This window comes from Cynocephalus volans, chromosome 13 (assembly GCF_027409185.1).
Source record: "Cynocephalus volans isolate mCynVol1 chromosome 13, mCynVol1.pri, whole genome shotgun sequence".
Lineage (NCBI taxonomy): Eukaryota > Metazoa > Chordata > Mammalia > Dermoptera > Cynocephalidae > Cynocephalus > Cynocephalus volans.
This window is the reverse complement of record NC_084472.1, coordinates 64,348,133-64,375,611: the sequence shown is the minus strand read 5'-3', so window position 1 is coordinate 64,375,611 and position 27,479 is coordinate 64,348,133. Positions and strand designations below refer to the sequence as shown.

At 38.6% G+C, this 27,479-nt stretch overlaps 1 protein-coding gene across 1 annotated transcript in view; it reads left to right on the top strand.

Moving 5' to 3' along the window:
• The window catches only part of CD226 (CD226 molecule), a 91,413-nt gene extending 65,071 nt beyond the window's left edge, over positions 1–26,342 (top strand). The window contains exons 4-6 of the mRNA XM_063077538.1: positions 18,776–18,875; positions 23,784–23,838; positions 26,229–26,342. Coding sequence (XP_062933608.1) covers positions 18,776–18,875; positions 23,784–23,838; positions 26,229–26,342 — 269 coding nt within the window. The remainder of the gene's footprint in view (positions 1–18,775; positions 18,876–23,783; positions 23,839–26,228) is intronic.
• Positions 26,343–27,479: the final 1,137 nt, after the last annotated feature.

The window sequence follows — 27,479 nt, the reverse complement described above, 5'->3', positions numbered from 1 at the left end:
GCTGTAGGTTATAAATCTTGCCTACAGATGGCTTGGTGAAGATTACTGACTGTGAGACTCTGCGCTCCAGAGTCAGACTATGTGAATATTGAAGAAAAGAAATAAATTTTATTTATTTCTTTGGCCTTTAATTTAAGTTAAAATTCAACCAGTTTGCTCCCAGTCAATTTGGATTCTAGAACAGTTTCAGGTTGTGAAGAAGACATATTTTCCTTTAAAATTTTATTTTGGATTTTGTTAATCCAGAACCTTCCATTCCACTTCTGTGAATTTAGAATAGACAAGAAGATTGTAAAAATGAGGATTGTCTGAGCTGGTATGCACTGACCTGACAGATATGTTCACTTCCATAACACAATGTGATGAACCTCAGCCTTTTATTATCTTTACTTTCATGGAAAATAACATGTCCATAACAGTAAATTTTTATAGTAGAACCACAGGACCAGAATCCCAGAGCACTGGTGTCACTTCTTGCAAGTTAAAATAGTCTCCACTGAAACAGACCAGCCACAATTTTTAGCCCGATTTAGTTTTGTTTTAAAATTTTGGGTGATAACTGGGTATCCAGATGAAACATACTGTTTCCAACATCACAAGTGAGTTGATTACTCAATCATAGCTCATTATGTAGTTATATCTTTACTTTACAGTTACCTCCCCACAACCACATTTTTTTTGAGACATTGAATTAAAAAAAAAAATTCAACTGGTTAGTTAATTTGCTCTGTAAGCCTTGCATATTGATTTATTCATCTTATTTTAATACACAAATTCTTAGAATGTTTGCATACAGTCATTTTTTATGCATACCATATTTGTGCAGATAAAGAATATATTGAATTGAATAATAGTTACAAGTTAATATCAGAGAGAAGGAAATTAAATTGACTTGATGGCACTGTTATATGAAGAACATTGTTGAGTGTATATTGCTACCTCATATACATAAGCAATTTCTAATTGAACACCGTTATAAACAATGCATATAGTCAGAATTAGAAAGCAGTTGATCCTAGGAAATGCTATTCTGTAAGTGGGCCTTTATCCTGATTGAATTTCAAACACTTTTTATGTTTTCCTCTCCCTAGGAACTTAGAACAGAGGTAGGGATTTAAATTCAGACCAATGTACTGATTTTCTTCCCTCTTAAAATCCATGTGTGGCCTCATTTATTCAAGAGACCTTCCTAATGACTTCAACTGCAAAATAACCACCTGTACATTTTTGTCATTTATGAAATTTTTATTCTAAAAGCACCTGGGAATTGTTAACAGCTTGTGGTTGTCTCTTAGAGCCTTATTAGAAACTGAAAATAGACGATTGCGTAGGTTTTCTCCAAAGGCAAGTAGAAAATTACTTAATATTAAAAAAAAATAGTTCGCATAGATCAATGGCATTTCATTTTAACAAAATTTTGGTTTTAAGTATTACAATTCAGTTAATCAGATATTAATCAGATAAATATTTCTAACTTCATCTGAAGTATTTCAAACATGTACTTTCTTGACAAAAAATATTCAAAGGCTTTGTAATAGGTTTGCAGAGAACTGTTATTTAAAAGGGTGGGAAATGAATAAACACAGATTTGTCATTTGTAGAGATAGATCTTTGAACCCTAGTTTGTATCTTAAAGTTATTATTTACACTGAAATGATTCAGAGATTTTTGAAAGGCACTTATTCAACAGAGAATTATTTTGGGGGGAACAAGCTTTTTGAAATAAATATTTTGTTATCTTCATTGGCCACTCTAAAATTTATTTCCAGAATTAATTCAGAATTAATTCAATGCACTTCACTTTTTTTAGAACTCAGAAGCAGCCATGATGTTTGCAATCTTTGAGGTATAAGAGTGGTGTTTTATTTGATTAACCCACAAGAAGAAATTCTTCCTTTTACAAGTGTGAGGTTGAAGTGTCAATGCTCTCAGTGGGCTTGGTGGAAAGCAAAAAAAAGTGGCTTTGGCTGTGTTGAATAGTGAGTGACATGAAAACAACCTTATCATGGTGATGATGGACGTGGGCAGAGTAAAGAGTTGATGTTGAGATGAGAAGATGACATTAACAGAGGGTGAGGCCTTTCCTGTGGCTTTGAATTGAAGAAGCTTAAGGACACAGTGTGCACATGACCCCAACTTGGGGCCACAAAAGAGGCAAGTTTACAAATATAGAAAAATACAAGCTCGCAAAGTATAGTTGTCCCGATGTTAATGTGCCTTTGGTTTTATATCTTATATGAAGCCTTAGGATAGATTCTTCACTCTTTGAGTGTGTGTGTGTGTGTGTGTGTGTGTGTGTGTGTTACGTGTGTGAATTTAGGGATCTGTGATCATTTGTTGGGGGGAGCAATGAGTTGGTTATTCAACCTGCTGAAGTAAACATTTGATAAATACATGTGTGGGCAATTTTACAGCCGTACACATATGCCAAATCCCACATGCTTTAATCAAAACAAGTCATTTTGCTTCTGTGTTGACTGCTGTCTTCTCTTTCCAAATCAATAAAATAAAGGCATTGTTTTTAAAGTCTAATCATGTGATTTCTTTTTAAATCACTGGATGCTTTAAAAAAGAAGAGATCAGATGTGTAATTAAACTCTAAAGCATAAAGCTGCAGATTTTGAAATTAGTACCAGAAATCTTTTTTCTTATTGACTGGTTTTCATATGTTTTGTAGAGCACTTAGTGAAAATTTTTTTTTATAAAATGGTTTAAAATTGGGTAGAATATTTGAAGGTAGATATTCTGTTTCGTATTCTGAAAAGATCTGTACATTTATAACATTTATGTATGTCTTCATGTATGCCATGTAGTTTGAATTTTAAGGTTTTAAAAGAAAAGGTTATATCAAGTGTCAAAGGGCTTTGTTTTGGCCACTATATGATAAATGTGTATTTTGTGCTTCTGGGTGTGCCAGTTGCTGATCAAAGAAATCACTTGTAATTGCTCATTCACTTGTCAGAACAGCTCTATTATTAGCCACACTTTACAGATGAGAAAAGCAATGCTTGGAGAGTTAAAGTAACTTATTCAAGGTTTCATAGCTAGAAAGTGGAGAAGATGGGATCAGAGCCAGTGGACTGGCTTCAAGGCTCTTGTTCTTAACTGCAGTGCTATATTTCTGCTCAGAGTGGAAGGAAAAAAAATCATTACCATCAACAGATACATCATAACAGAAGCTGGCAACTATAGAGTTAGAATCTTGTTTCCCTTCTTTTAGGAGGCTTATACATGTAATAGGTTTCAAACCAAACCAACAAATAGAGCAAGTATGGGCCAAGGCAGGGAGCTGGATCTCCCCCATTTAATTCCAGCTCTGGGTGCTTTAGCTCATGCAGGGGACCACCCTCATGCTCAGGTGCTCAGTGGGGGAGTTCTCTCCCTGTTTCTTGTCCTCTTTCCAGGGGCTTGTACATATCAGAGTCGTGAGAGGCAGCTTTCCACACAGTCATATGAAGAACAAGGTAGCAGGTGTTAGGGTTTGCAGGGGAGGTGCTGGTTGCTGATGAAGTCAAGTCCATAGCAGGAACAGATTAGGGTGATTTTAAGAGTAGCCTCTGGGGAAAAGAAAATCAAAGTTCTTGGTAGAGAGACCTGGTGATCGCTCAGTTCTCACATGGCTTCTGAGCACTGCAAAGCGCCTGCCCTCATGGCCTTCATAGTCCTGCCCGCTAGACTAGACTCTTCCCTTATGGAAAAGCCTGCTCTAGTGAGCAACTTCCCAGGCAGGAGTCTACTAAATGCTCCCAAGCATACCCTTCTTCCTTCTTAAGCTCCTGCTTCTTTCTTCTTCCTCTCAAATCTGGCTCTTGTCTTGTCCCTGTACAGCAGACCTAATGACCTGAAGACTACTGAAACCAGAGCTGGAGTAATTAGCAATCAAAATACTAGCTCCTTCAGGGACAGCGACGACGGCTTAATCTCCACAATCTCCCAAGAAAAAGCAGAAGTTTATTTTCTATATTGATGCATTCTGGCCACTTATATTCTGTTATATTTATGTACCTTTACATTGAACAACTAAGTACATAAAATATTTAAATAGTATAGTAGGCCTATTATGTGTCTAATTGCAACCTGCAGATGGCAGGTTGCTTTTCTTGATTTCAGTAGAGCATGTGACAAATTTCCTATTATATTCTTGAGAATAAAGCACAGTAATAACACTGTAATGTCGAGTTACACCTGATTAAACAACAGTAATAATGTGCTGGGAAAATATAATTAGAAGCAAAATCTCCTCTTTATCCAGAAAACTGCTCCACAAATGTAGAAAAGACAGAAAACAATTTTATTATTGAATAAGCATTAAATCAGAATGTGATGCGTATCACAGGCAACCTGCTAAGAGATTGCAAAGAGCAAGAAATCTCATTCTCTTACATAGCTAAGCAGACACACCATTGCATATATGTTCTAAAGATAAGTGATAGCTAGTTTCAAGTAACGGGACATGACAACACCGTTTGTCACACAAAGCTCATCCTACATTCATCTGCTAATTGGGGGGACTTTCTGTGTTAGCTCACTGGTGTTGTCCAAAGGAAGAATAAACTTCTCATGTCTTTGTGACGGGAGGTATTTTAGCATCTTGGAGCAAGGTGCCTGTGGAAGTCGGACACTTACCCTTCCACGGAGACTGCGAGATAGGCTGCCATCTTCCTTGATGGTTTCCAGGTCCTTGAGTAAGACATTTCCTTGTCATAAAGCTGACAAGAGGCTTATTTAGCCCTTAAGAAGATTTACATACATTTCAAAGAGACAGAGACAGAATTTATGATTATAAGTTTTCTAAAATCAATGCTCTAATAAAGGAGAGGGAAGAGAAATCAGTGGGAGGCCTGGTGTGAGCGGCCAGAGCTTCCCGGGAAGGTGCTTCCTAGAGTAGAGCTGTGCTTCTCAAAGCCAGTTCTGCGGAACACCAGTGTCAGAATCACCCAGTGTGCTGGCTCCAAGACCCGGACTCCGGGCCTTGTCCTCCAGTCCCTGAACCAGCGTGATATTTAGCAAGGTTCCAAGTGATTATGAGGAACACTTAAAACTGAGTCTTGACTCAGAGTTGGAGACCTGCCAAGACTGCTCCTGTTTAGTTTTGTTTCTAGTGTTCCAGCATTCACTTATCTGAACGTGTCCTGCACAAAATCAGGAATTAGAAATGAAATAACAAATACATCAAACAATAAAGTAGATGCGACACGTTCTATGCTTGCATACAGTAGTGATACTGTCATGTAGACACTCTCACCTTTGACTCGTAAAATGGCTCTGGATCTTGGTCAGGATTATTTACTTTTGGGAATCTGGCTTTCTGTTATAACAAATTAATGGTAAAGAATTAGAATAAGGATATTAAGGGAAACAAATAGAGGCAGCTAACAGCTCTGTAGTGAGTGAAGAGACCAGAAAAACAATCTATTATATTCAAGTATAAGAATATAGTAAGACAAATTTAAAGTGGATGTTAATTGTCCTGCTTCTCGTTGTCACCCAGGGCTTCAGTGCAAGACTTGGTGCTCAGAGTGATGGCCCAGGATGGCCACAAGTTGGTTCTATTTATTATCCTTTTTTTTAAAAAAAAAAATTTCTCACTTATTTGAGTATTTATTTATTTTATTTTACTATTATTATTTTTGTTTAAGCATATTTATGGGGTACAGGGTTGACTATCAGTATCTGTGTACAGTATGTGACGGTCAAATGAATATTATTAGCATGTTCATCTTTATAAATAGTAATTACGTTTTGTGACCCTTACCAATTACTCTCTATCCCTCCTCCCCTCCCCCTGTCCCCCTTCTAGTAACTATAGCTCTGTTCTCTTCTTCTGAAAGTTCAATGTTTTATTATGGTCCTTCTTTCTTTGATTCTTAGCTCCTATATGAGTGAGGACATGCGGTATTTCTCTTTCTGTGCCTGGCTTATTTCACTTAATATAATTTCCCCCAAGCTCATCCATGTAGCTGCAAATGGCAGAGTTTCATTCTTTTTTATGTCTGAGTAGTATTAGGCAAAGACATACGCTATCCAGCTTAGAATTATTTCCATCTAAAAATGATGATTTAAAAACTTGGTACATAAAAGGAATATGCTTTAATAATCTAGAAAATTTATGTACATAAAACATCTCATTACTTATTGCCTACATAAGTAAAGCCTATTATATGTGTAAATGGGATCACAAATCAAACACATATAGGAATGTGTTCTTGCACATGTTCTAGTATATGTTCTTACAATGGAATGGAAATAATTGTTTTAAGATGAGCCATCAGTATTGAGAGACAACCAAAATGTCATTTCTCAGCTCTGTTTGGGGTCCTCAAGACCCTCTCTGGGATTTGGGATTCACTAGAACGACTCACAGCACTCAGCCTGTGGTTGTGCTCATGGCTGTGATCTTTTACAGCAAAAGGATCCCAAACTAAATCAGCAAAGGGAAGAGGAGCGTGGGGCAGGGTCTGAAGGACTGATGGGTGTCCCAGGAGAAATGTGGGTATTTAGTATAAACCACATTGTTTCTTTTTTTTTTTTTTAAACTACTTTTTTTTTTAAATTTTATTTTGTCGATATACATTGTGGCTGATTATTGCTCCCCATCACCAAAACCTCCCTCCCTTCTCCCTCCTCCCCTCCCCCCCAACAATGTCGTTTCTGTTTGCTTGTCGTATCAACTTCAAGTAATTGTGGTTGTTATATCTTCTCCCCCCCCAGTTGTGTGTGTGTGTGTGTGTGTGTGTGTGTGTGTGTGTGTGAATTTATATATTAATTTTTAGCTCCCACCAATAAGTGAGAACATGTGGTATTTTTCTTTCTGTGCCTGACTTGTTTCACTTAATATAATTCTCTCGAGGTCCATCCATGTTGTTGCAAATGGCAGTATTTCATTCGTTTTTATAGCTGAGTAGTATTCCATTGTGTAGATGTACCACATTTTCCGTATCCACTCATCTGATGATGGGCATTTGGGCTGGTTCCAACTCTTGGCTATTGTAAAGAGTGCTGCGATGAACATTGGGGAACAGGTATACCTTTGACTTGATGATTTCCATTACTCTGGGTATATTCCCAACAGTGGGATAGCTGGGTCGTATGGTAGATCTATCTGCAATTGTTTGAGGAACCTCCATACCATTTTCCATAGAGGCTGCACCATTTTGCAGTACCACCAACAATGTATGAGAGTTCCTTTTTCTCCGCAACCTCGCCAGCATTTATCGTTCATAGCCTTTTGGATTTTAGCCATCCTAACTGGGGTTAGATGGTATCTCAGTGTGGTTTTGATTTGCATTTCCCGGATGCTGAGTGATGTTGAGCATTTTTTCATTTGTCTGTTGGCCATTTGTATATCTTCCTTAGAGAAATGCCTACTTAGCTCTTTTGCCCATTTTTTAATTGGGTTGCTTGTTTTCTTCTTGTAAAGTTGTTTGAGTTCCTTATATATTCTGGATATTAATCCTTTGTCAGATGTATATTTTGCAAATATTTTCTCCCACTCTGTTGGTTGTCTTTTAACTCTGTTAATTGTTTATTTTGCTGTGCAGAAGCTTTTTAGTTTGATATAATCCCATTTGTTTATTTTTCCTTTGGTTGCCCGTGCTTTTGGGGTCGTATTCATTAAGTCTGTGTCCAGTCCTATTTCCTGAAGTGTTTCCCCTATGTTTTCTTCAAGAAGTTTTATTGTTTCAGGGTGTATATTTAAATCCTTAATCCATTTTGAGTTGATTTTAGTACATGGTGAGAGGTATGGATCTAGTTTCATTCTCTTACATATGGATATCCAGTTATCCCAGCACCATTGCCTGAAGAGGCAGTCCCTTCCCCAGTGAATAGGCTTGGTGCCTTTGTCAAAGATCAGATGGCAGTAACTGTGTGGGTTGATTTCTGGATTCTCTATTCTATTCCATTGGTCAGTGTGTCTGTTTTTATGCCAGTACCATACTGTTTTGGTTATTATAGCTTTGTAGTATAGCTTAAAGTCAGGTAGTGTTATGCCTCCAGATTTATTTTTTTTTGCTGAGCATTGCTTTGGCTATGCGTGGTCTTTTATTGTTCCATATAAATGTCTGAATAGTTTTTTCCATTTCTGAGAAAAATGTCTTTGGAATTTTGATGGGGATTGCATTGAATTTGTATATCACTTTGGGTAGTATGGACATTTTCACTATGTTGATTCTTCCAATCCAAGAGCATGGGATATCTTTCCATCTTCTTGTATCCTCTCTAATTTCTCTCAGCAGTGGTTTGTAGTTCTCATTATAGAGATTTTTCACCTCCTTGGTTAACTCAATTCCTAAGTATTTTATTTTTTTGGTGGCTATTGTAAATGGGCAGGCTTTCTTGATTTCTCGTTCTGCATGTTCACTATTGGAGAAAAGAAATGCTACTGATTTTTGTGTGTTGATTTTGTATCCTGCTACTGTGCTGAAATCATTTATCAATTCCAAGAGTTTTTTTGTAGAGGTTTTAGGCTGTTCGATATATAGGATCATGTCATCTGCAAACAGGGACAGTTTGACTTCATCTTTTCCAATCTGGATGCCCTTTATTTCCTTCTCTTCTCTGATTGCTCTGGCTAGTACTTCCAACACTATGTTGAATAGGAGTGGTGAGAGTGGGCATCCTTGTCTAGTTCCTGTTCTTAAAGGAAAAGCTTTCAGCTTTTCCCCATTCAGGATGATATTGGCAGTGGGTTTGTCATATATGGCTTTAATTATGTTGAGATACTTTCCCTCTATACCTAACTTATAGAGGGTCTTTGTCATGAATGAGTGCTGAACTTTATCAAATGCTTTTTCAGCATCTATAGAGATGATCATATGGTCCTTGTGTTTGAGTTTATTAATATGGTGTATCACATTTATTGATTTGCGTATGTTGAACCAACCTTGCATCCCTGGGATGAATCCCACTTGATTGTGATGAATAATTTTTCGTATGTGTTGCTGTATTCTGTTTGCTAGTATTTTAGTGAGGATTTTTGCATCTATATTCATCAAGGATATCGGCCTGTAGTTTTCTTTTTTGGTTATATCTTTACCTGGTTTTGGTATCAGGATGATGTTTGCTTCATAGAATGAGTTTGGGAGATTTGCGTCCGTTTCAATCTTTTGGAATAGTTTGTAAAGAATCAGTGTCAATTCCTCTTTGAATGTTTGGTAAAATTCTGCTGTGAATCCATCTGGTCCTGGGCTTTTCTTTGTTGGGAGCCTTCTGATAACAGCTTCAATCTCCTTTATTGTTATTGGTCTGTTCAAATTTTCTACGTCTTCACGGTTCAGTTTTGGGAGCTTGTGTGTGTCCAGAAATTTTTCCATTTCCTCCAGATTTTCAAATTTGTTTATAGTTGTTTATAGTAGTCTCGAATGATTCCTTGTATTTCAGATGAATCAGTTGTAATATCGCCTTTTTCATTTCTAATTTTGGTTATTTGAGTCTTCTCTCTTCTTTTTTTTTGTTAGCCATGCTAATGGTTTGTCAATTTTATTTATCTTTTCAAAAAACCAACTTTTTGATTCGTTGATCTTTTGAATTGTTTTTTGGTTTTCAATTTCATTCAGTTCTGCTCTGATCTTAATGATTTCTTTCCGTCTGCTAACTTTAGGTTTGGATTGTTCTTGTTTTTCTAGTTCTTTAAGGTGAAGTGTTAGGTTGTTCACTTGCCATCTTTCCATTCTTCTGAAGTGAGCGTTTAATGCAATAAATTTCCCCCTCAATACTGCTTTTGCAGTATCCCACAGGTTTTGGTACGATGTATCATTGTTTTCATTAGTTTCAATAAATTTTTTGATTTCCTGCTTGATTTCTTCTTGGACCCATATGTCATTAAGTAGAATGCTGTTTAATTTCCATGTGTTTGTACAGTTTCCAGAGTTTCGTTTGTTACTAATTTCTAGTTTTAATCCATTGTGGTCTGAGAAGATACATGGGATAATTCCAATTTTTTTGAATTTATACAGACTTGATTTGTGACCTAATATGTGATCTATCCTGGAGAATGATCCATGTGCTGCTGAGAAGAATGAATATTCTGAGGTTGTTGGGTGGAATGTTCTGTAGATATCTGCCAATTCCAATTGGTCTAGAGTCTTGTTTAGACCTTGTGTTTCTCTACTGATTCTTTGCCTAGATGATCTGTCTAATATTGACAGTGAGGTGTTCAGGTCCCCTGCTATTATGGTATTAGTGTCTATTTCCTTCTTTAGGTCTAATAGAGTTTGTTTTATAAATCTGGCTGCTCCAACTTTGGGTGCGTACATCTTTATGATTGTTATGTCTTCTTGATGGATCAGTCCTTTTATCGTTAAGTAGTGTCCCTCATTGTCTCTTTTTATGGTTTTTAGTTTAAAGTCTATTTTGTCAGATATAAGAATAGCTACTCCAGCTCGTTTTTCTTTTCTGTTTGCATGGTAAATCTTTTTCCATCCTTTCACTCTTAGTCTGTGTGAATCTTTATGGGTGAGGTGGGTCTCTTGTAGGCAGCATATAGTTGGGTTCTCCTTTTTGATCCAGTCAGCCAGTCTGTGTCTTTTGATTGGGGAATTTAAGCCTTTTACATTAAGAGTTGTTATTGAAAGGTGTTGATTTATTCCTAGCATTTTATTGGTTGTTTGGTTGTCTTAGATGTCTTTTGTTCCTTGCTTTCTGATTTACTGTTTGGTTTCTGTGTTTGTTGGTTCCTTAGGTTGTAGATAGCGTTTTTGTTTGCTTGTTTTCTCTTCATGAATGCCATTTTTATTATACTAGTGGGTATTGATTTTTCTTGTGTTTTTATGGCAGTGGTAGTTATTTTTCAGGAACCAAACCCAGTACTCCCTTGAGGATTTCTTGTAAGGGTGGTCTTGTGGTAGTGAACTCCCGCAGTTTTTGTTTGTCTGAGAAATATACTATTTGCCCCTCATTTCGGAAGGATAGCCTTGCAGGGTAGAGTATTCTTGGCTGGCAATCTTTGTCTTTTAGTATTTTGAATATATCATCCCATTCCTTTCTAGCTTTTAGGGTTTGTGATGAAAAGTCTGATGTTAGCCTGATTGGGGCTCCCTTATAGGTGATTTGACGCTTCTCTCTTGCAGCTTTTAAGATTCTCTCTTTGTCTCTGAGTTTTGCCAATTTGACTATGACATGTCTTGGAGAAGGCCTTTTTGGGTTGAATACGTTTGGAGATCGTTGAGCTTCCTGGATCTGAAGATCTGTGACTTTTCCTATACCTGGGAAGTTTTCTGCCACTATTTTGTTGAATATGTTTTCAATGGAATCTCCATTTTCCTCCCCTTCTGGAATACCCATGACTCGGATATTTGAGCACTTAAGGTTGTCTGATATCTCTCTCAGATTTTCTTCAATGTCCTTGATTCTTTTTTCTTTCTTTTTGTTTGCTTGTGTTATTTCAAACAGCCCATCTTCAAGTTCAGAGGTTCTCTCTTCAACTTCGACAAGCCTGCTGGTTAAACTCTCCATTGTGTTTTTTATTTCGCTGAATAACTTCTTCAGTTCAGCAAGTTCTGCTACATTTTTTTTTCAGGACATTGATTTCTTTGTACATTTCCTCTTTCAGCTCCTGTATACTTTTCCTCATTTCATCATGATGTCTAGCTGTGTTTTCTTGTATCTCATTCAGTTTCCTTAGAATTATCACTCGAAATTCCTTGTCAGTCATTTCAAGGGCTTCTTGTTCTATAGGATCTAGAGTTTGAGATTTATTAACTTTTAGTGGTGTACTTTCTTGATTTTTTGTATTTCTGGTATCTTTTTTTTGATGTTTATTCATTGTGGCAGGGGGTTTCACAGTCCACCGTTTTGAGACTAATGAATAACTAGGATGTTGCTGTGGTTGCCAATTTCGTATGGCTACCTCTGTGGCTGCTCAGTTGGCCTCTAGTGCCTTGTGTGTGTGGTTGCCTCAGGTCTTGGGCTTCTCTGGGGAGTCACCTTTCTGGTCAGCTTGGACTCTGCTGGGCTGGTGGATCACGTACCACAGGGTGTGTGATCGCTGTTGAGCTTTCACTTCCTGTGCAGGACTTCTCCCTGTTCCGTGTGCTCTGGCCCAGGCTGTTGGATCGTGCAGTGGCAACCCCTCAGGGTGTGTGGTTTCTGTCGAGTCTCCGCCTCCCTGGCTGCACGTCTCCTCAATCTGTGCGCACTGTGCTGGGCTGGGGCGTGTCTTCTGCAACCCTCGTCTATCAGCTGGGCCTTCAAGACCCTGCTTGGCACCGCCTCGCCCAGGAAGTCTACCAGGTTTCTGCTAGGTACAGACGACCGGTCGCTCTGGGTGCCTTTGTAGCACTGTGTAGATCTTTCTCGGGACTTGTTCACCTTTGTATCCCCCCTGTGTAAACCGAGTCTAGCGCCTGCCTGCAGCCAGCTCTCCGGCAGGTTCAAGCGGACCTGGGAACTCTCCTACCACACTGTTCCCAACCAGAAATTCGTTAGGCTTTTTTCCCAACTGGTGGCCACAGAGATGGTATCTGCTTCCCAGTAACAGGAAGTTTACCGGGGGCCGGAGTCCAGGGTGTGTTGGAGTGACAGTCAGCCCGCCTGTACTCCCTTGCCCTCCCGACACTGGCCGGGACGCCCCTTGCCACCAACCCGCCAGAGAACCACGGAGGGAGTGGGAGGGGAGGCCTGCCCGCAGGCTCCGGAAAGCCCCATGCCGGGCCAGGCAAGTAGGAAGGCTCAGTGACGGCTGAGCCGGGCAGAGCTGCCCGCACCTGGGAAAATGGAGGCAGCACCGGGGCGGTGAGTGGCCTGGTGATGCAGGCGGGAGCTGGGTGGGCGTCAGCCCCCCAAACAGGGCTGGTCCAGGGGCCACTCACAGGGTTGTGCCAGGTCGGGCGCTCACTCTCTGCCTCTGGTTCGTCACCTTCCCAGTTCTCGGCCGCTGCCGCCTCGGGCTGTTCAGTCACGGTGCGGCTCGGGTGCTCCCAGGAATCTTCTTTAATGCCGGCCTGAAACCTCGAATCCTGAATAGGGCAGCAGGCCGCCTTCAGCGCGGCCCCAGCCTCTGGGATCCTGGCTGCATCCACAGCAGCCCTGGTGCCGTGTTCCCTGTTTCGAGACTCGCTTTTGCAGCTAAGAAACAGTTCTTTTCCTGCTCCACACTTCAAAGCTGTTGCCTGTAAATGAGGCAGCCTCTCCTGCCGAGGGCAAAGTGGCGGTCACCCCCCACGACCGGCCACCAGCAGCGGTCCTCCCTTAAGAGATGGCAAGAGGAAGGTCCACAAGTTTCCCGGCTGCCTGAGGCCCAGTGGCTGCCTTTTCCACCTCAGCTACTCCCATTGTTTGTATATATACAGTTGAGACACAATAAACCACCCTATCAGTCAGGGAATGACAGAAGTCTACAAAACTCTAAGTTCCCACACATTAGTCAAGGGCCACCTTTGTAAGCAGCGGTTCTAAGGACTGCAGTCTCAGGCCTGCTACATGAACTGTCTTCTGCACACTGAGTCACTAAGAAAGTGAGTACACTGTGTGCAGTTGTTGACATCTGACTTTTGATGCATCTATATAGTCTCCATGGCATAATGCCCCCTTACAGAACCAGAAAATGCAGCAAATGCAGTCATTTATTTGCAATGTTTTAAAATTCTTAAGTTGTTCGGGAAACTATTTTCTATCAAGAGAGGTAAATTGTAGCAAAATTTGTACATCATGTTGGAAACATGCTTCCCTCATTGGTTTGCTCCATAATGACAGGAAAATTATTCAGAATTCTCTGTGTATTATGTTTCTCATTTTAAATCTGATAATACTTTTATTCTGAGAAAGGGCAGTTGCTATTTACTTAGAAGAAGGATTAGAGGCTGATGTGGCCCTTTAATTCTCCGACATGATTTATTCCCTAGGACCTTCTTACCGTAAAACTGGGAAAGGTTTCCAAAATATACTCCAAAGAGTATAAAACTGATTTGCACAAGGAAAGTTGACCTTTGAAAACTTGGAATAATATCACCATATCAGTATTCACTTGATGCATATTTCAGGCATACAGGAAAGTTCAACAAATTTTGGGCTACCATTATTTCCAGTGGTCCTCCAAAGCTACAATTATTTTATTTATGTTTATTAACACTATCTCTGCCCTTCTCCAGGAAGGTGAACTTAGCTACAGGAGCAAGGCATTTCAACATGAAAAGAAAGATATTTATATAACACTAACTTGGATGTGTTGTACAAGTATAAGATATGTGTATAATAATATGCACTATTAATAACATATTACATGGTGCTTAAAACATTGAAAGCACCTCTACATGTGTTGTTTAAGTCCTATAGTACCCTTGGAGGTGATTTTATCATCATTTTTCAGTTACCAAAAAAAAAGTGTCTAAGAGATTAAAGGTCCTTTGTGAGGTCTTGCAGAGAAAAGAATTAGAAGATAAGACTAGGCCACACGACTTCCCTTCTCAATCTTTGTGTTTCCAGCAAACCAACGTCTAATGTGGGCCAAAGTTTGCATATTTGTTTGCATCACATGGAGTCAAAAGTTGGAATGATCTTATAATGCTAAATCTGTCAGCTCACCCATATCTGCACTAAGTGAACTCACTCACTGTATATTCCATCTGGACATAGACTGAAATTGAATATTTCTGCTTCTCTTTTAAACATTTTAAAATTACTATTATTTTTATTAAAATAAAATTTTAATTTTAATGAAATAAAATAAGATCATAATTGTATACATTTATGGGGTAAATTGTGGAATGATTAAATCAGGCTAATTAACATATCTATTACTTCATTTACCTATTGTTTTTATGGTGAGACATTTGAAATTTACTCTTAGGTATTTAGAGATATATAGTACATTACTATCGACTACGTAGCCCTGCTGTGCAATAGATCGCAAAACTTTTTCCTCCTGACTTTCTGAAACTTTGTACTTTGATCAACAACTCCTCTTCCGTCCCTCTCCACCCTCCTGCCCAGCCTCTGGGCAGTAGCCATCATTCTACTCTCTACTTCTATGAGTTCAACTTTTTTAGATTCTGCATGTAAATGAAGTCATGTGGTATTTGTCTTTCAACAGTGTGTAAGGGTCCCCTTTTCCCCACATCCTTGCCAACACTTGTTATGTTTCATTTTTTTGATAAAAGCCATCCATCCTAACAGGTGTGAGGTAATGTCTCATTGTAGTCTTAATTTGCATTTCCCTACCAACCCCACAGGATAGAGGCTCAGGTTCTGTGCATTTTTCCTAACATGCTATTTGGTCCAGCTCTTAAGTTCTAAGTTGCTTGGTATCTTTACTCCCTAACTCCACCCTAAATTCTAATAAAGGTAAGCAGTAGGCATTAATGGCTTGCTCTTGCCTGCCAGGAAAGGACTGGGCAGCATTTTTATCCTACGTCTTTTCTAAGGGTTTATAACTCAGCCATTAATACTTGTCACTGGCAGAAATGTAGCCTGGAGGGTCACAATCCTGGAGTAAATTATTCATTTATATGTTTCACTGACTTGCTTTCAATGGTTTTAACTGTATTTACCTTTTGTGATGGGAGGAAAAATAATGGCTTTATGGTTCAAGACACTTTTGTCCTCCGATGAATCAACACAGCATTGGGATGTAAGTGAAAAAAGCCAGCAAAAAAGTGGCCCCTAAAATCAGACAATTCTTTCTTTAAGAGAAGGGCTTGAAGGCTGGCATTACTCAGCCTAAGTTCTATTAGCAGAGCTTAAGGAAAAAAGTGAAGGTTATGAGCTATTGATTAACTCCCCAAAGCATCCATACCCACTTGCCTCCTTTCCTTTTCCTTTTTCCTTTCCTCCTTTTCCCCCCAGCCATACAGGACCCAGCAAGGTGCATGGCTACACAAGCCTGATTTTAAGTTCTGGACATTCACATGAAAGCAGCAGATAGAGGCAGGGAAAGGAGTGAGAATCAGTACCAACTATAGGCTGGGATGCTCTAGATTGCAGCATCTCTGGAGTGGGACTGAATATCTGACCCCTGTGATTTTACTTTATTTCTTAAGGAAAAATTCTTGTTTCACTCCTGTTTTAAAATTGTTCAGGACTTTTCAAAAACAATATAAGCTCCATTACATCAGATATCAAATTTGTTTTTATCCACCACACTATCTATCGTACCAGGTACATGGTACACTGTAAAATACTATGTGTTTAATGACTGAATGAATAAACAGATCTAATTCCAACAGGTCAAACATTTACTAGGACAGGTGAAAAATAGTAACATATTTCAAAATGCATTTGAAGTCAGAATTTATAATTAAACAGCATGACACAAATGGTTGTACTTTCAAGTGGATTCTATTTCTAAACCCATATAATGGAGAGCTTAATAAAGAACGTCATCTTAATTCTCAAGGATTTTGAGTCTGCTACTAAGAAGGTCTCTGCATCCTGCACTTTAAATATAACGACTAAAATTTGACAGATGTTCTGTTTTGAGCATCCAGACCTTTACATTTTTGTACTGCCTTTTCCCCCACCTTGATTACAAAAGTTAAAACATCATTTAGAAAATTTGGAAAATACTAGAAACCTAAAGAAGACAATTGCTTTTAAAAATCTTTTAAATATATAATTGTCACATTAAGATTGAATATATTTGGTATGCAATGTGATGATTCGATATATATAAACAACGTGTAATGATTACCATAATCAAATTAACTAATACATCCATCACCACCCATGCTGTAAATTAGATCCCCAGAGCTTGTTCATCCCCAAAGTTTGAGCCCTTTTACCTGCATTTGATGCATTTTCTGCACCTCCCAGCAACCACTGGTCTATTCTCTGCACCTATGAATTCAGCTTTTTTTAGATTTCACATACAAGTGAGATCAAACAGTATTTGTCTTTCTGTGTCTGGCTTATTTTACATAGCACAATGTCCTCCAGGTTAATCTATGCTGTCACTAATGACAGGATATCAGAACAAAAAACAATGTTTGAATAGATATTTTTCCAAAGAAGACATAAAACTGGACAGCAGGTATAAGAAAAGATGCTATTCAAATGGCAGGATATCACAACAACAACAACAACACAAAAAAGAAATTTGAAAACAGGCAATGGACCTGAATAGATATTTTTCCAAGGGAGACATAAAACTAGCCAAGAGGCATAGGAAAAGATTCTCAACATCACTAATAATCAGGTAAATGCAAACCAAAACCATAATGAGATACCACCTCACACCTGTTAGAATGGCTATTATCAAAAAAAAACAAGAAATAACAAGTTTTGGTGAGGGTCTGGAGAAAAGGGAGCCTTGATACACTGCTGGTGGGAACGCAAATTGGTACAACCATTATGTACAACCATTTGGAGGTTCCTCAAAAAATTAAAAATAGAACTGTCATATGACCTAGCAATTCCTCTGTTGGGTACATATACAAAGGAGATAAAATCAGTGTCTTGAGATATTTGAACACCCATGTTCATTAAAGCATTATTCACAATTGCCAAGGTATGTAATTGACTTAAGTTTCCATCAACAGATGAATGAATGAAGAGAGTGTGGTATATGTACACGATGGAATTCTATGCAGACTTAACAAAAAGGAAATCCTGTCATGTGCAGCAGCCTGCATGACCCTGGAGGATGTTATGTTGAGTGTAATAAGCCAGGCACAGAAAGAAAAATACTCTGTGATCTCACCTATATGTGGAATCTAGGGTAAAAGTTTTGAAAATAAAAATAACATTTATTATTGGTCTTAGTTTCTTTTTGCAGTAGAACCTATAAAAGAATGAGTGGGTTTAGACTTTGAGTTATTATCACGAAGAAAAAATTGCACCTACTTAGCGGATTAGAAAGAAAAATATATCTGAGGAAAAGATGGCAATGAACTGGTTGAGGAGCTTGATTTTCGGGTTGCAATGGGATTTCAGATAGCCTGGGAATCACAGGGAAAGCATCTGAGCGTCAGTATCATGAGGGAGGGATCTGTCTTCTGACAGCCTGCCTCCTCCTGTGGGGGGAGATCAGCAAGTTTGCTGTCCCAAAGAGAGACGAAAATAAAGACAACTGTTAGGTTTCAATCCAATCCCATTCTCTCCAGCAGCAGATTTTGATGGAATTTCTCCTATGTGTGAAGCACTTAATGGAGTACTCTGTGGCTGCAGGTGGGCGAGGTGTACCGTGGACAGGAGAACATAATCGAAAGAGCAAATGGTCTCTGACTTCCCTGGGATCTCCTCCAGAGGAGATCTTACTGTAACAGTGATTCATCCGTCTTTTGAATATTGACTTCTTAGATTCTCACCACAATTATGTGATATAATTAGAGCTGCTGTCACTGTCATTACTTGATAGATGGAGAAACACCTACAATGAAGCATCAGGAATTTGCTGGAGGTCAATTACCCTGATAGAGAAAGACCCCGGATGAGTAGTTCAGATTCCTGGACCATTGCAAATGTCCAGTTAAACATGGAGTTGGAGTAACAAATTTTCCATCTTCATTTATGGAACTATTTTAATAGCTTTTTTCTGGCCTACAAAAGATTTTTTGTACGTGATCATGAGCTTATTAGAATGAAGTGATATCTGTGTTGAACATATGCTCTAAATTCTTGGTCTTTTTAGGTGTTAAATCCAGCTTAATCAAGGAGCTAATAAAAATCTGTGAGGAGTCAGAGATATTTGGAAGACTAAGCTCATCCTGTTTTTAAAAATGGATTCTTTGCTTTTAATTGTTACTCTATGATGATTAATATACCCTTTCCCCATTTTCCCACCTTCCTTTTTTTCTGGATTTAGTTGAATTCCTAATTCCTGCTATATATTTTTTTCTCCTAGGTAAAACCAATCACCAATATGTCCTCTTCATGGCTGGAGGGACAGTTTTATTGTTGGTTGTTATCCTAATTACCACTGTCATTGTCATTGCTTGTAACAGGTGAGTAATGCAACTTGTCCTAAATCTTGTTTATGCTGAGTAATTCTGATGTTAGAGGTTCTCTATTAATAACCCAATAATTTGTTAAGCTGTCTCAGCATTCAAATGCAAATATATATGAGTATATATATGAGTACTGTTCTCACACAAAGGAGGAGAAGTAGTTGTGGTAATATTAGAGGGGAAAGCAAGGGGAGAGGGGAGGGGAAGATAGCGAGAGGATGATTAGTGCATACAAAAGTGTAGACAGACAGGAAGAATAATATCCAATGTTCTATAGCAATATAGGGAGGCCGCAGTCAACAACCAATTTCTGTGTAACTTTAGTAGCTAGTTGAGAGGATGTTGAATGCTCTCAGCACAGAGAAATTACAAATGTTTGAGGTGATGGATATACTAAGCACCCTGATATGATCATTGCACACAGCATAAATGTACCTAAATATCATGTTGTACTCCATAAGTACATACAATTATCATGGGTCAATTAAGAAAAACAAATTAAAAAGGAAAAGAAAGAGAGAAAGAAATAGAGAGTAGAATAGTGGTTATCAGAGGCAAGGAAAGTGGGGTGGGGTGGGGGAGGAGATGGGAATGGGAAAGGTTGGTCGACCAGTACAAAGTTACGAAGATATGGTTAGATGGGATGAGTAACTTCTGGTGCTCAAAGGTGACAAAAGACAATAACACTGTATTGTATATTTCAAGATGGCCAGGAAGGAGGATCTTGAATGTTATAACCACAAAGAAATGACAAATGTTCAGGTGATTAGATATGCTAACTATTCTGATTAGATCCTTATACAATATATGCATGTACTGAAGCAGCAAACTCTATGCCATGAACATGTCCAATGAAAGAAAGTAGGTAAGTAAATATAAAAAAATTGCTAGTAGGAATTCACAGTCTGCCCCGATGCCTCTGCTCTGTCTCCCACCCTGTTTACCTTCCTCCCACCTCAAGGAAAAACCTGCCAGTGAGGAGTGGGGGTTGAGAGGTGTGTGTGTGTGTGTGTGTGTGTGTGTGTGAGAGAGAGAGAGAGAGAGAGAAACAGGAGACACAGAGATTCTGAGAAGGGGAAGAACAAGTTTTAACAATAATAATACCTTAATTTATTCATTCATGAAATATTTATTGAGTACAATGGTGAACAAGATGTAATGAAGCTCACATTCTAATCAGCAAACAACATAATTTTAAATAGTTGTACTGTATATTCTCTGAAAAAAGCAATCTAGGTGCTATTACTAAAAATTGCCAAAAACAAAGGAGTTGGAAGGGGCAACCTTAGAGAGAGTAGGTGGCCATTGGGCCTCTGCTAAAGTTTCCTAACAAACACTTGCAGATTTTCTAGAGTGTGCTTGGTTAGCCCTTTCTTTTCCTTCTAGCTCTCTGATGTTTATCAACCCACTAGTTTAGGTATTTATGTATTTCTTAACTGTAATCACATCGGGTTGGAATTACTCCTTATACTGTGATCCAACTAACATGTTTTCTTAAGGGAGGAGGGAGCACACTTTTGATGCCTGTATTTTGTGTGTCTGACATGTCCTAGATATTTAATATATGGTTGTTCAGTAAAGGAGTATGTCCGTCTCCTCAGTAAAATTACCAAACACACACACACACACACACACACACACACACACTCACACACACACACTCACACACACACACACACACACACACACGGCGTGTTAATACACTTCCCAGTAGGTTTCTCTTCCTAATGGCCACATGCATCCTTGGCCTCTGCCTCTTTGGAGGCCGTTGTTACTCTCACTTCATTTGAGTGAAACTCTCCAATCTGCTCTGCTGCTCTCAGACGTGTCCTCTCCTCCTAACGCATCAGTTTTTCCTGGTTCCTCTTCTGAAAGCTGGGCTGGTGTGTCATCCTGCTGTTTAACATCTATTTTCTTCCTACCACTACCAGAATAATGTTAAGACTCACTAACTCTGTCATCCAAGGTTTTCTACGTTCTGACCACAGCCTAATTTTCATTCACATTTTCTACTTTACTTACTCCCTTGATGATGACAAATTTTGTTAAAACTGCGACTTTCATTCTTTAGACACACCCAACTCTCTTCCCTTTTGTTACGCTACTAAAATGCTGCTTCTCCATATTTGGCCTTAATCCTGTGCATCGTTCAAGGTGTGGGACACCTGTCCCCTCTGTGAGGTCTGTTCTGCAAATAGACATGATGTGGCCATCTGGAAGCACCGCGTGCTTCTTCCCTGCTGCTCCTCGCGTCCTGCTTTGTATCTTTTTCAGGCTCGTCTTCCCTTCTTTTCATAATGTCAGGGATTGTGTGTTATTCATTTTTTAGTGTTTGATAGCATTTAACACTAATCTGTCCAGATAGCAGGTGCTCCATAAGCATTTGTCTGATTAAATTGAAACACGAGACAGTCGTTTTACCCTTTTCCCCGTCATGGGCTGCACTCAAATCCTTCCTCGACCAGAAATTAGCAAACTGAGGTAAGGACCCCGAGTGTTAGTGGCACCGAGGGTTTCTCTACTGCTTCACTCTGGTTGATAAAGAATGAGCCGAGGGCAGAGAGGGCAGGAGGAGGCACGGGGACACGGCAACATGACAGGGAGAGACAGTGACAGAATGGATCTCCGGAGGGTCACAGATGTCAGACATGATGGATTTTGCTTCATGAAAAGCCATCACTTTGACATGAATAGCTAAATGGAGCGGTAGAATGTATTGTCCCCTTTGGTTAAATGGGATAAAAAGGAGATTAGTGGACCTGAATACGTCATCGTGGACAAACACCGCAAAGGAAAAGCGCGTGTTCTTTCTAACTTGTCATGAGTGTCAGTTCGTGGTTGTTACTTCAAATAAGAATATTTTGAAAAATGACCCAAGGGCTTCAACATTGACCTCCTGCACTCTGTTTTACTGACTGTTTGGGATAATTCTGCAACTTCGGATAGGAGGCAAAATAAATCATACAGTGCAGCGCACCCCAACCAAACCGAGTTCTTACTTCACCCCAGTGCCTAGTTGCCTGTGTGTCCAGGGGTGTCGGGAGCAGCTTCTCAGCTCCTGCTTGTGTGGATTTCAGAGATAAGAACAGGAACACTAGTAAGTGAGCATGGCCAGGGGAAGTGCGTAGCACTGGTGGGCGTGCAAAATACATGCTACAGACTGACACCTGCGTTTGTAGGGAGAAACTTGATATTTAGCGAGAAATATCTTAGGAGCTTATTTTAACATTTGTCGTAAAATTTTTACATTTGTTGTATTGATGTTCACAACACATAGGGTGCCTTGGTTTGCCTGGGACTTTGTAGGTTTTAGCACTGAAAATTCCTCATCCTGGAAAAGTCCTTAGTCCCAGGTAACTGGAATGTGTGGTCAATGTAGAACAGACCACGATCTGTTTACTGTCCTTATTGTATAGATGAGAAGGATGAACTTTAGAGATGTAGATAATTCAACTGGAAAATTGCAGAGCACAAGTTAAACACAGATCATTTGACTCTAAGCTTCATGTTCTTTTTTTTTTTTCTTTTATCACATTCTATATGCTAGGCTTATTTAAGAGTGTGTGTGTGTGTGTGTGTGTGTGTGTGTGTGTGTGTGTGTGTGTATGTCCAAATTTGGACCTATCTGGGAAAGTGAACAATATATTATGAGATATCAAAGGTCCTAGATCTGTGTCTCCATTTTCTCATCTGTGAAAAGAGGATGATGGTATTTATAGCATAATTTTCTTTTGAGGAGTAAGTGACTTAATTTATGTAAAACACCCAGAAATGTGCCTTGCACATAATAAATTTACATGTAGAATAAGTAAATAAATTAAGGAATAATTGGTTTAAAAATAACAAATAAGTAAGTAAACAAATGAACATAGAATAAGGAAAGATTATATTGACACAGTGGGAGGATTTCAAAGTGACTAGCAGAGACCATTAGAGTTGATATCCATCACCTGAAAAACCTTTCCTTGGAGAGAGACTATCTTATTTTTAAGATATCCATAAAGGAATTACAACCTCATCTTTTAAAAAAAAGCACTACATTTTTGCACATAACCCATCTCCTTTTGTTTAATAAGACTCTTTTCTTTGGGGAGATGAAAATGTGGTTGTCTCGTTCACCCCATGATAATCATTTTCATATACTTGGATATAGTTTTTCATTGACAGCATTAATTACAGTGGCTTCTTTTCTTCTCTTGTATTTTCTCTTTTAAGATTCCTCCTGAAGCTAGGTTTTTATAGGTTTTATTGGAATTGTAGAGAGTTTATTGAATAGTGTGGTTCTAGTTGGTACATTCAGCTATAGCAGAGTGACTCCAGAAGTAATGGAGGCTGATAATAAAGAGGGAGGTCTGTGGATTTGGGGCAAGTTACTTCCTCCGTACACTTCAGTTTCCTAATTTGTTAAATATAGAGTTTTGATAAAATCTCAGTAAAATAATCCTCACAGGTGATTTAGAATAACACCTGGAAGATTTTATGAAGCTTCATTATATTATCATTGTCATCCAAGAAGTTATACTGTTGGCACTTTAAAAAGTTTTAATTGTGAAAAATCTCTAAGCCCAAGGTTGTTTAGAGAAGGCTGTAAGCCATTTATGAAATAACCCACAACGAACCATTCTTTAGTAAAATCACTGCAATTGATTGCTAATGCACAGCAGATGGATAACCATGTGGTTGTCCTCACCATCTGTGAGCATGTTGGAGCAGGTAGGGAAAATGAAAAACTTTATGCCAATAGCATTTTGAAAAATTGTGCATAAAGCACCTGTGAAGAGCTACTTCAACATATTTAGCAAGTGCGTGTGGGCTGGGGGGACAATGAGGTGCAGAGTGTTTGAAATAATGCTCGTGCTGAAGTATAATATCTTCATATCCTCTATTGAATATGTCTTCCACAAGGAGACGGAGACAGAAAAGAGCCCTGTTTAAAGAGTCCTGGGATACACAGAAGAGGGTAAGTTTATACAGAATTGTCATTTTTCCCCTTTTGTGATTCATAAGTGTCTTGCAAAGTCAGTCTTGCAGTTAGCAATCTTATTTTTTATTCTCCTTTCAATAACCTGGCCCAACAGTTGCCCATAATTCAGGTATCAGCAATTTGAGGAAACAGTTATTCTCTGAGCTATTCTCCTATTCTTAATACCCTTTGAAACTAAGTTTTTTATGTTAATATAAATAAAGGAGCAATTAAACTGACATAATAACAATCAACACCGTGCATTACCTGTATTCGCTTCCTAGGGCTGCATTAACAAACTACTACAAACTAGGTGGCTTCAAACAGCAGAAAGTTTTTCTTTCACATTTCTGGAGGGTTAAAATCTAAAACAAGGTGTCATAAGGACTGGTTTCTTCTTGGGATGAGAATCCATTCCATGCTTCTCTCCTAGACTCTGGTGGCTGCTGGCAGTCCTTGGCTTTTAGACACATCACTCCAATCTCTGCCTCTGTCTTCACATGGAATTCTCTCGTGTGTGGCTGTGTGTCTGTGTCTGTTCTTTTCTGACAAGGACACCAGTCATACTGGACTAAGAGCCCACCCTACTCCAATATAACCTTATCTTAATTTAACTAATTACATCTGTAAGGATCCTATTTCCAAATAAGTCCACATTCTGAGGTTCTGGAAAGAACATCAATTTTCAGAGGACACTATCCAAACCAGTACAGGCATAATCATATTTATATGTCATAAGGTTATTGTGAGAATTAAATTAAACTACATAAAAGACTCAGAAGCATAGCAAGCACATAGGAGAGCAAAATGCGTGATATTTATTATTATTACCTTTAAAGTTAATTTACTAATTAATGGATGATTAAATTAGGTTATAAAGCTAAAGAATTTTCTTCTGGGCTGTAGGAGTTTGATGAACTGTAAACTTCTCCTTCTCACTCTACCTTGTTCCTGTCTGCTATTGTTTAATTAAAAGAGTAGAAATTTCCTTCTGGGTTTGCAGATAAAGATGCTTATTTTCACGCTCATTGTTTTCACTATAGGTCAAATATGTCTCTTTAACACATATTATTCTGTTTACCAAATTTCACAATAAAACATTGAATATTTGTTTCCCCCCCACCCAAATTTATATATTGAAATTCTGACCCCTAATGTGAAGATATTAGAGGATGGGGCCTTTGAGAGGTGATGGGATTAGTGCCTTTGTAAAAAGAGACATGAGTTTGCTTCCTCTCTCGGCCCTCTGCCATGTGAGGAAACACTGACAAGACAGCCACCTGCAAGCCAAGAAGCAGGTCCCACCAGACACTTGATCTTGGACTTCCCAGGCTCCAAAACTGTGAGAAATACATGTTTATTGTTTAAGCCACCCAATCTGTTGTATTCTGTTGCAGCAGCCCAGACTAAGAAAAACACCCCTCAAATTCCATCCAAAAGTATATCAATTTCTCTTTTAGTTATTTGCAATAGAATTCTACATGGTCCCCAAGTCAAATCCTAAAAGTTTCCGGCAATCCAATAGGTGTGCTTCAGATTTCTTAATAATCTATCAGTTTAACTTTTTTCTTTTGTTAAGTAGTAACTTTTGCAACACAAGTTTTTGTTTGTTTCCTGGCAAAAAAACATGGCTTCTTTTTTGGCCCCAACCACAGAATCGAGAAGCCTTGCTTTATTTCATCTGTACTTTGTTGCATGATGAGACGGTGCTCTCTCACGTATAAATTTTGGATTGCCTTCTTCATCTTTAACCCTTTATCCTCTTAAGGCAATCCAAAGCCAAATTTATGGTTGTGAATTTTGGGGGAGGAAAGGAACTTTGCAACTATCTGCATTAGTATCCAACTTTTTAGGCTTTTGTAAATAATGATATTTTGAAGGATGATTAAAAACAGATAGTAAGCTAGACTGTCAAAGGTAGATAAGTTAGACCTACTTGATTCTTTTGCTTTTGTTGCTTGTTTTTAAGATAGGACACTGTGTACTTTAAAAATATTTATTTATTAAGACATTCATTCAACAGACATTAATGGGTACCCACTATGAGGATATAATATACTAGACTTTCCCTATAAAAAATGAAAATAATTGTTCTTATCAAAATAGCTAACATTGGGAGAGAGAGTTCTACTTCAAAATAGGTAATTCACAAGACAATGTAGAAAATGATAATCTAGATTAGGTTCTGTTGCATCTCATTCAGAGTCATGCAAATTGAGAATGTAATTTCTAACAGAAGATCCATATAACAAAGAGGATGTTTTATGAAATTACTTGTAAAGGAAGTTTGACCTATATCATAGTTGAATTGAATTAGGTCTTGAGTGTCTTTATTAACTGCTGAATTTCAGTACATTATTGACACCCCTTGCTATCTGTCTATCTAGGCAGCCAACAACTACAGAAGTCCCATCTCTATCAATGAACACACGGATGACAAAAGAGAAGATGTTTATGTCAACTACCCAACCTTCTCTCGTAGACCAAAGACTAGAGTCTAAACTTTCTACTTGATCTGAGCAAATGAATGACGGCAATTATTCACATGAATCTTTGTACAATTTCTCCCTACTACCTAATGTTGACCTTGGATACAAGTTGATTGAACTTACTCACTTGATAGGAAAAATACTGTATTACCTAGAGAACGTTCTTGACAGAACTGTTTAAGAAAATCTGACTCTAATTATCTTACACATCAAAGAAAACTTACTGAGACATGTAGCAGGACAATCCAGGGGAGATCAAACTCCAGGCAAGGGTTATCGGGCATGGGATTAGGATGGCATAAGCTGGTTTCTGTATCCCCTTGTACAGTTTTGGATCCACTTTCCTAGTGTTGGCTTAACTCTCACGCAGGTTTTCCCCTTGTGTTTCCAAGAGTGCTGCCAACAACTGTTGGCAATTTCACGTCCTTGTTTCTGTGTGGTAGAGAATTTTCTTCTCTAAGAGAGCAAAGAAATTTGGTTATTTGTTCATCGTTAAACAGGCATCATGGCCAGAAAGAATGAAATGGGCTTAATTCAATTAAGGGTTCATCTGTAGAGCTGGGGGTGGGGTCAAAGCCCACTAATGGGCAATTCAGGGTGTAGTTAGAAGAGGGAAGGCAAACCTTGAAGCTGGGGAGTTTACCAACACATGCTGACTACAGTGAATTCCAAGATGTCTCTTGTTAACCCACTAAAAAGTGAATATGGGGTGGATTTACGTTATTAGTTCTTTCTCTCCCAGCTTCTAGAATCTTCTATATGAGCATATCCTAGAAGAGTGCCTGGCAGTTGAGTAAATAACTAGTCAAAAGGAAGATAAGTGTGATGGCAAAATCTCTCCCCTTTCTATTCTCAAGTAAATTCATCTCTGACTCTGTACAGACTTCATGCCACCATACTAGGCCTAGCCTTATGAGCAACTGTATTAGATGTTCCAGGAATAAATAACTTAATGTTTTTGATGTTCATTTTTTCCCTACTTTTTAGAATTATTTTTAATAAATTATCTCAAAAGGGTCAGGTACCTAGGTATTATTAGTATTTAAAAAAAAATTATGTAAAACTTGAATACATAAAAAAGAGTGATGATTAGAAGGTGGTGTAGAGCGGTAGGGTAGAAATTTGAGAGGGGAAAGAGTATTGAGAGGG